A 10590-nucleotide genomic window follows, 5' to 3' on the forward strand; every position below is an offset into this window, starting at 1 on the left:
AAAGTGTTCGTTTGGTAATGGATTTACAGTGCTGAACACAGAAAAATTAAACATTACTTATATTTAAGGTAATTACTAAATTCAACAATGGAGGAATGTTACCTTTTCCCCCAAGTGCATTTAACATCTTATTTTTTTTCTGCTTTAATGTTTCTTATTTTTTTTAATTCTGATTAAGTATTTTTTAATTCCTTAAAACCATATTTTTCTTCTCAAAGGTACAAGTACTTTCTCCACGTCCTTTACAAAGTTACAGTATGCCTGGGATCTAACTCTTGTATCTCACTCCTGAAGATAACACACCCTCACACTGCATCTTGTATTTTAAGAGAGACATAGGATTCATTTAGATAATAAACATTTTTAGTTGCTAAGTAAATTTATGTAAGTAATAGTGAAAAAATAAATTGTGACAGTTTAATTACTAAGCTCTTAAGACAAATTGGAAGGAATCTGGTTTTAAGAGGAAATGGGGTATTCTATTTCCAATGGAGGCATTTGCTAAAAAGTCCTATACAGTATATCTATTTACACAAGAAAGTTAATAATTCGATTTATTCCCTTGAGTTAGTTATACCATGATTTACTGAAATAGATTTTGGTTGTAAAGTTGTTATTTTGGATTATTCTATGAACCACAGAACACATTTGTTTAGAAAATGACTATTTATTTTAAAAATAAGTTTAAGGAATCCAGTGATATATGTAAATAAACAATAACCAGAGTAAAGTGCCAAATAACATTTACATATATATAACATTATGTACAATATCATTGGAATGTAGCCTTTAACATAACAGAAAGCAGGTATGCTGCCCTAGCGTTATGAGTTAAAAATGAAAAACTGCATGGCATATTGTGTTTCTTTCAAGTCACTTGCAAAGTTTCAACTGGAGGACAAGGGTTCTGTGTAACTTTGAGTTCACTGTCCATGAAACTGATGGATGAGAAAGATCACATTCCAGAGATTTATTCATTTGGTCATTTACAGTTGCAGTCCATTACACAGACCTGATATGGTTCATGAAGTCCTTGTGCCCTTAAAAGTTAAGATACGAAGCCTTAACAAAATCCTGTAGTTAGGTCAGAGGTGTTCCTTTCATTAAGACTCGGAGTAATTTAAGTCCAAGATTTATAACCCTGTTCAACAGAAGTCTCATCAAGACAAGATTTTTTTTCCCCCGAAAAGGCAGATTTCCCAGTTGTTGTTTTTTCTTCTGTGGTATTGGTGCAATACCCTTTCTTTCTTTTGCAGGTTAGTCGTAGATAAGATGTCCTGAAATAACAAGGCACCCCCGTCTCTTTCCCTGGATTTTTATGATGTCCTCACAACTTTCTCATTTTTTCCAGTGCACCCTAATCACTTCTTTTCCCCAAGTCTTCAGATGTCCCTTCTAGCACTTTATCTTGGAAGGTTTTAGCTCCTTGACCTGCATGTGCAGTGTTTTGTGGACAGCCAGTGTCCTGGACTGACAAAACCCTTTCCCACATTCTTGACATTTGAAAGGCTTTTCTTTGGAATGAATATACCTGAAAGAAAATGAAAGGGAAAACAAAGTCAGAGAACTTCGGTGGTTCAGTCTGTTATGCATGTCTTGATGAAGAATGTTTTTAAAAATGTGTTGAGGTTAAAACATCTCCTGTCTTGACAATTTGCACACAACAGGAAGAAATTACAAGAATTAAATTTGATGAATATATAAAAAAGCATGTGATTCACATATTTAGTGAATTCTACAATTCAGTGGATTGTTTAACGTGGCCTGAAAGAAAGAAAAATATAGGCATATGCCTAAATTATTTTACTTTGTGTTTAAGACAGGAATGAAAAAGAAATACATATATAATGGACAATTACCTGTGATCTCTCAGATGATCTTGCCTCCTGAAAGCTTTATGGCATATGTCACAGGTATACGGTCTTTCATCTGTATGGGTTCTTTCATGAATTAGGAGATTGTATGACTTTGTAAAGTGCCTCCCACAGAATTTACACACAAACTCTTTCTTGGTTTTTGATGGTAGCCTGCCTCTGCTTGGCTTTCTCTCGGGAGACAACTTGGTGACGTCTAGAAGAGAACCAATGGCAGGAGCTGAACTCAGATCCTCTGCCTTCAAGTGGTCTTCCTGGGTGGCAGCCACGGCCAGGTTAGCAAAATCAAATCTCGGCTTGTTCTTGACTGGTGCATTGGTGATGTCTTGCTTTGGCTGGACAATGTGGGGAAAGATTGGAATTGCGGGGAGCTGGAACCTGCCATCCACTAGGCCAGGGAGTTTGGAGAAAGTAGAGCGAGGCAAGGCCATGGGAGGGTATCCCAGGGTCCACTGGTGAAGATGGACAGCATGAAGGGCACTAAAGCCATAGATATTTGGAATGTGGTCAGAAGGAATCTGAAAACCATTGGAAGCTTGCAGAAGAGAGTAATTGGCCAGTTGTAAAGAAGGATGGATAGGAACAGGAGCTGCAAGAGTCTTGCTTCCCATGATGGTCACCAGCGAATGCAAAAGTGAAATCTTATCAAGCAAAAATGATCCCCTGAAATAAAAAAAGAAATCAGTAACAATTAACAACATCATCCATCCATTTTCAATAACCTCTTCATCTAATCAAGGTCACAGTCCTGAGCTGCAGTCTAATTCAGCAGACCAACTAAAAACTTTTGGTTGGAATTCAGTGCACCCAAAATATATTCACAATATTGATGTTTTTCTAACATCATGTAATACTCCGCAGTCAGCTATTTGCCATAGTTAGACATTTATTAACAGGTAATTAATTTATGAGTCACTGTTAATATCTTCACTCGGCACACAGTTAATACTCTTACACTACGCTATTACAGGCATGACGGTTTATTAAAATTTTCTTTTTAAAAGTTGCCCCAGTAAGTTTTATTCTTAGGCTACACAAGCACTTTTCACATTTAACGCAGACGTTTTTTTTTTACACAGAGTAAGCCTGTGCTGGATGTGTTGGGTAGAAGGAGCAGAATTCACAGTGTAGGCGTTTCCCCATTCCCAGTAATTCAGCTTCAGGGAGTTTTGAACAGGTACTCAGAATGAAGCTATTCACAAAGTAACATACCTTTCTGGACTGCCTCACCAGGTTTGATCAAAAGAAATACAATGCACAAAATGTTTCTTTGTTTCTTGCACAGCTCTGAGTGACATCCTGTACATGTTTTGATGAAGAATGTTTTTAGCATTGCATTATTTGGAATGACATGACTGAAACTGAGAACATCCTTGTATCTGAAGAAAAAAAGTTTTACATAGTCATAATTGCTATGCAATTCTGTAAAACTAATGTGGCAAGACTGGATACTAAAAAAACGCACAGGACATTGATATGATCTCTTTCTTACTGTGGCGTTAATTAGTGTATACTATTTCTTAAATCTTCCTCGTGTGCTTAGACACTTCTAACGTCGTTCTGGACAATACAGAGATTTGCCTTCATTATAAAGTTTGGAATACTTGGGTTACTGTGTTTATTTTAAAAAGATCCGTGTAGTATTAAAAGGTTGGCCATTTTTTCTATTTTTTTTTCAAACTCATTCGCTGTTGTAATTTTATATGATTCAAGATCCAAACAGTTTGGCAGGAATTCAAATATACTGAAGAGATTTATGTTACACTGGTAAATATAAATAACTGCATTTTTCGTTTACTGTACTTAAACAGCGTGTCTGATTTAATGAAGGCCTTTATTTACACTGGCCACCATTTAATAAAATACACAACGAAAAACATATTGTATAGTAAAACAAAATGTTCGTAATAAATAAAAAGAGCAATAATACTAATTAAAATTGTTCAGGCTTTAGATCCCCCAGGGATTTCAGTTTTCTGATCATGACGCAGAAGTAATTGACTTTTTACTTAGACATTAAGGAGATCAGCGGCTACCCGAGACCGTCTCGTATCTTTAATCTTTTGATGTCTGACATACTATTTAGTACGTAGTAATGCCACGAGTTGGTACAAAACACACCACAACATGTTACAGTGTGTTCGCCAAACAACAGTCTTCCGTCTAAAATAATAATTACTGACGGCGAAAATAACTAAAATACTTTATCGTATTCTTATTCTAAGATTTCCACGGATTTAAACGTAAACGAAAAACGCTTCTTTTTCTCTTCCTCTAATTCAATCGATTCATAATATCTACTTTAAAAAAATATGTATGCTGTTAATGTAAAATAAGTCGTTTACAACACAAAAGATTGAATCCTGGTATGTTGAATTCGGGGGCGCACAGATTATCTTCATTTATAAATTAAGTGAAATTTGAGAGGAAATGGCAAATCTCGAATTTTGACATCTTATGGAATTCCTTCGCTGGTGACCCGAACTAAATGAAATGACATTTTGCTACGATTTTGTTTGCTAATTGGTGAGAATTTGCAATGGTGCTGGTAAGAAAAGTCACACCAGAACCCCCGTTTTGTTCTCCAAATGCCAAAAAGGATAACACTCAGGGCTGATTCCCATCCCACAGATTTGTCAGGAGTATAGGTGATGAAAGAGTTCATGGATCACGTTATATTCCTCCAGTTTTATCCGCTCTTGATCTGAAGCACTTTGCGCGTTGCTAGGGTTTAAGGTTTGTTTCTATTATTATTATTATTATTATTATTATTAATCATAATAAATTTCTATATTTTTATTTATGTAGAGCAGAAAAGATATTTCATCAAATGTAAAATAATGAAAGGAGAAAGGCAATAGTTTTCGCCCCAGAAAATAATTCAGAAATAGAAATGGATGTTGCATGATCCAGAAATCCTACGTCAACTTTTCTTCAAATTTAATCTTTTATCAAAACATTACACATGTATACAAATCCCTTTCTATTCCAAAATAATCGTTGCAGGAATCGAGTAAAACGAGAATAAGAGACGCGAGAATGGCCAGTGATCTAAACCTGATGTTCCTTTTACAGGAAAGCGTTCTATACAAACGGCAATACAGAGCACATTTGGCAAGAGTTTCAAATATCCCGCACATTGCACGTACATTGTTATCAATGCACTCACGTCGGATGCAGGAGGGCGTCAGTGTTTGATCGCAATAAAACAAGACAGCAAAAATCTTGGTTACTGAGTAATTGAGAACAGACCACTTGTGTAGTCACATGAATGAAACAAAACCTCCTCATGCCAAGATAAACGACCCCCTGTAATGGAGTTTAAAAAACGTTTAAAAGACTGTCTCTGCCATTATTTTATTTTTTACAGTGTTTTTGACAATGAGTCTCAGACTTACACTACATAACATATGGAATAAATGATGATTAATACGTCAAACATATACTGTATAAGTATAATCTTAAGGCAATACATTCGTGCAATATTATTATTGGATATGAAGACATTAGTTATCTCTGTGAAGCAAAATCATTCTGTTATTCTGTTAAAACAAATGTACGGTATAAATAAATTTAATCTTTTTACACCACAACCCAGTATAGCCAACTAGCGGAGATAGAGCCAGCTGTTTCTGTATGCAGCGTAGGTTTCTACGTGTAAAAGTTGCGAGTGATTAAAAACCCTATTAATTCAGCATACAGGTAATGCAATTCATTGCAAAACAAGTTTTAATTAAACTTAGTTGGATGCTGAAAGATCTGTTCAAACCCACATATCTAACACATAAATGAAGGAAACGAACTTAGCTTGAAGGTGATAAATGAAAATGTTGTTAAAGTACATAAGTCATATTGTTTGATGATTTGGTTGTTTTGAAGTGCATCGACAAAATAAAAATGTTTCTAATGACTCTTCTTCCGCTACACACGCTTTTTAAATTAAAATACTCAAATATGCTTAATATAATGTCTTACAAAACAAATGTATATAAATGTTAAATATTTTAACTTTTATTTTTGATTTTATATAACTGGATTGTATTAGAACAGCACAACTATATACATTAAAGTGTATAATACTTTAAAATATATTACGAATTAAGTGTTTTTTTTCCGAACTGATCATTTCCAGAAGCTTTTAATAAATATTGGGAAAGTGAATTTGAGCCAGCTTTGAGAACTGCGGTATTGCTTTAACCTGCTCCCGGTTGTTTCTGACAGCCATCTCATTTGCAGGCATTAAAGACAAACACAATAATATATATATATATAAAACGTTTTATCAATTACTTGAATTTCTACAAATGAAAATTTTATGAAAATACATTGAAGTGGATTCATCATAGGTAATTTCTCTTTGTATACATGGTATTTTGGTTTCAACTGTGCTCCTAGTATTTTCAGGAAATTAATTCATACTACAATAGAATAGTTAATCTCGTGGAATTATGTACACTGTACGAGACTTTGATATATATTTCTAGTTCTTTTACAAGTCTGTATTCACAGACTGTATTCTGTATTCACAGACTACGGAAAATTACGAGCTCTGTAGTCAAGTTACTCTTAAGACAACTGAAAAGCATCGCGACTGAATTGAAAAGGACGCGGTTAAAGTTTGTATTGAACTATTCCTAATTCAAAAATCAGTATTTCACTTTTCAATCACGGCGATGCCAGGCTTTATTTTAAACGTCTGTTTCAGAGAGATACCACCTGTTGGTCTTTTCGCGTTTCCCAGATTTCACTCAACTATGAGTATGCGGACATTGCAATAGTACAGAGGAAAGATGATGCATTAGGCAAGTTTCACCAGCATCGCCCGATTACAGTTTTAGAACAAGACAACATACGCACGTTGTCATTCCAAGTCTATATTGAAAACGAATTGAACGAGTCCCTAAGAAGATCGATTCCTCTGCAACTCCCCAGTATACATACACCCCACCACAACCCAAAAAGGTTTTCTCCCAAGGTGAAAAAATATCTATTTCCTGCTTATACACAATTTTTCGATTCAAAATGAATAATTAAATTCCACATTTATTCGACATATACACTGTTACGGTAATTTGAAGAGATACAGAAGTTAATATTTACCAGTCTAGTGTGGCGGTCCAACGAGGTTACAGATGCAACTTTCTCTCAAAAGTTTGTAAGAAGTTTTGCAGTACACTGCAAAAGTCTTCGAAGAGACGCATTCAGTTTTTTGGAATGGTTTGAGTTCATGGAGCTATTTTGATGTGACTTCTGAACAGAGCGAGAGGCTGAGCTGTCGCCAGTAGTGTTCAGCTGTTCTAGAGTTGCATGTTGAATGCCTGCAATGATTCAGTAAGACTCTTCTCACACTCTGTCCTGCGGTCTCCTCTCAAACCGCCTCCTTATTGCAAACCAAACCCTTCTTCTTGCACATGCGCAATAAGCGGCCAACCCCCGTCCAAAAAAGGTCTTTCTCTGAAATCTCAACTTTAAAACATCAGCTTTCAAATCCTGAACACAGGAGCCAAGTTGCTCAGTAGATACATTGTGGTAGCTTACATGTGCAGCTCACGAAAGAAACGCCTGAGCTGAACAAATACTCAGGAATGGAATTAGAACACTAGCTAGATATTACGTGTGCTAATATGAATATGTTAGTCACAACTATCTTAAGTCTAAAAGTTAACATTTAAATAAACCTACATTAAAACGTAATTATTATTTGGTTATTTAAATATATATATATATGTATTTTGGAACAATAATTGATTCAGTTCAGGTAATATCACATTCAGGAAGTTCATATGACTCGTTGCTCGTTAGGTTTTATAAGCATTAAGAGTCACGGATACTGTAAAACGTTATACAACAGTCCAACATATTCCGCATATTAATGTATATTTCTCAAAAGTCATTTGTGAAATCGCAATAAATTCAAAAGTTTAGCCTATCATAATGTGATCAATTTAAAAAATGGAACTTGCTATTGCTTTACAGAAGCAGACATCTAAGTTAATGGGAAACGTTTCAGCAATTCGTGTCCGCGAAAGTTTAATCCATATCTGTGAAGCAGTTAACCAGGTGCACTGTCTGCAACACATTTTTTCTATAAAGCAGAATTTTTTTCTGTACTAATGTTAACAATGCTGACTGCATGTTAACATGCAGGGTATTTAATAACTGGAACCCAACCTAATGTATATGTTTATACAAATAAAAATGTAATTTTTGTACAGTTGAAGCGCTACAAAATTTTCTGAATTCTAAGAACAGTAGTCTATTTTTTTTCTGGAGCTTTACACAATCAACACGTTCGGTACATCCTCTGTATGAAACAAGATATGTGAAATCGGTATAATATAGGATATTTGAAAGGTATAGTGTAGAAAGGATGGGCATTTTCAAAAACAATTATAGTGGCGTTTTTCTGAGTTAGAATACCGTGACTTTAGGTGAACCCCACTGTTAAGACATTCCTCCTTTGCCTTAACTCACTCAATACAGCATAGAATAGGCTGCTATACGTGTAGGACTAACAAATCAAACCTCGCTTTACAGTAATTAATGTAAATATACAACTGTCACTTTTACTTCGGAACAAGAAGAAAAGAAATGGTGCACACGTTTTAGAGCATTTAAAACCATTATTCAATTTGTCACCCCCGCTAAAATGAAGATAGATCTCACATCCGTGAATATTGTTTTACCACAGTTTAGAGAGGTCAAGTTAAAAAAAGGAACCTCATTAGCCCTATGTAAGAAGAAACTTGCAGAAGTCTTGATAGCCTAATTAATTTTATTTTGTACAAGTTTCAGAATAGATTGTTAAAGATATTTATTTTTACGAAGTGATTATTTTCATAAAATCGGAATGCGCCCAGACGAATTGCATGTTTTGTATTAAGAATAATTTAAGAGCATCGAAAATAAAGGACTAGGCAAGTTTATGTTCCAAATAAAATTATTTTTAAACAAACCAAAAAAAGGATATTTGTTGATTGTAATTCTTTCCTTTTTATTTACTACTGCATAAATATAATTACTAATAAATTGCAAGAATTAATAAATTATAATCGATTTAATTAAAATGTAGGGTAAACGAAAATTCGTCTGTCAAAAAGTCATTTCATATTAGAACGCTATTAAATAGTATTTCTAATTTATATAATTTAGGATAATTTCATTTAAATAAGGATTACTTAACTTTTCTATATACACATTTACGAAGAAGCTATTAAAGCTGTCACATTTTCGATATATGAGTACACTTTATTTTTGTTTTTTTTTTTATTTTAAAACAATCTGGTTAAAAGGATGCCTGTTCCGAATAGCGAGACGTTTTCTAGAATTGATATAACACAAAATCTAGTAAACCCGGTTGTAGAAATAGCCTACTACAAAAATGTCATAGAGAAGTCAGAACAACATCTGAAACAAAATGTTTCAAAAAGACATTCGTAGAGTTGTGATACGCGCATCACAAGTAATGCATTATTATTGTAACAATAAACAGATATCTTGATTACTAATATGACTTGGTTCTTTGCTGATCCAATGCTTTCGCGCAGTTTGCTCTTGTCAGTTGTTTTTCGTTAAACGTAGAAAATATGCCACCTGGTGGATATCTTCGGATTTTATCGACATAGTTTCTATTTTTTTTCTTTCCTTGAAAAGCGAAGAAAACGTTGTAATTTTGGCACTGCTCTCTGTGCGTATACATTTTAAGCACAGGGAAATATATGTTTAGTAAATATTTTAATACATATGTAAACCTAAATGCATCTAAATACAAATTGTAAATACACAGTACGTTAAATTAAATTACACATTCTTTACAATATATTAAACTGGTAATTAGATATTAAAGTGCAAAATAAAATAGGCAGCAATTGTATCCGCAATTGTAGTCATAACTTGACTCTGATAAAGTGCATAAATGTGGTATTAGAGCTATAGAATAATTATTTATCTGTATACAATTGCCTCATAAATCCAGCTAAACGTGGAAATTGCAATTCAGTCGTACCAAGAACTTCCTGAACAGCAGTCACATACTATACAGACGTCTGCGCTGACTGTTACTGAAATAGGTAAGGTACCTGCTGAGTGTTATTTCCAATAAATGTGTTTATACAAATGATTTTAGTAACAGTTCTATGATTAATACAATTAAATAACTTATCCGACTTGTTATTTGGTTGAAACACACGAGGAAAAAAACATCTGTTTACACCGCTGTCTTACTGAGAAATTGAAAGATTAAAGATTATAGTCTACATCTATGTGCAGCACTTTTTATCTGATATTGGCTGTTTAATGATGGTTCAATTCCTGGATTAGGTTGTGGCGCAAATGAGGGTTCGAGGTTGGCAGGATGAAGTAACGGTAGAGAAAAGCGTGATAAAAAAAAATGCTCATATACAGTAACGCGTGGAGCTCATACTGGTCATGCCAGGATCTTAACCCAGTCGCCTGCGGGTTCTGAGCTCTCATAACGACACGCCAAAAGCTTGGTCTGCTGCTGAGGCAGTTTTACACTTTAAAGGGAGTGACGTCACTCCTGTAACTGTCCCAGGGAAGAGCCCTGTTTCTCGTAGATCTACAACCCATGGGCCTCATCCCTCATGTGCCCCACTGAGACAACATACTGTACCATCAAAATGAAACCGCCTCAAGTCCCCTGGGACGAGACTCATAGCACAGCAAGAGAACAAGCGGACGTCACAAATAATGCCAG

At 34.8% G+C, this 10590-nt stretch overlaps 1 protein-coding gene across 1 annotated transcript; it reads right to left on the bottom strand.

The window, feature by feature from the left end:
* Positions 1-666: 666 nt before the first annotated feature.
* osr1 (odd-skipped related transcription factor 1) lies at positions 667-7216 on the bottom strand. The gene is made up of 3 exons (XM_006626343.3): positions 6975-7216; positions 1860-2537; positions 667-1531 (listed from the first exon to the last, which is right to left on the bottom strand). Exons 2-3 carry the CDS (start codon positions 2483-2485, stop codon positions 1396-1398), a joined length of 762 nt encoding a protein of 253 aa, XP_006626406.1. The 5' UTR covers positions 2486-2537; positions 6975-7216; the 3' UTR covers positions 667-1395.
* Between the last annotated feature and the right edge of the window lie 3374 nt (positions 7217-10590).

This window comes from Lepisosteus oculatus, chromosome 2 (genome assembly GCF_040954835.1).
Source record: "Lepisosteus oculatus isolate fLepOcu1 chromosome 2, fLepOcu1.hap2, whole genome shotgun sequence".
Lineage (NCBI taxonomy): Eukaryota > Metazoa > Chordata > Actinopteri > Semionotiformes > Lepisosteidae > Lepisosteus > Lepisosteus oculatus.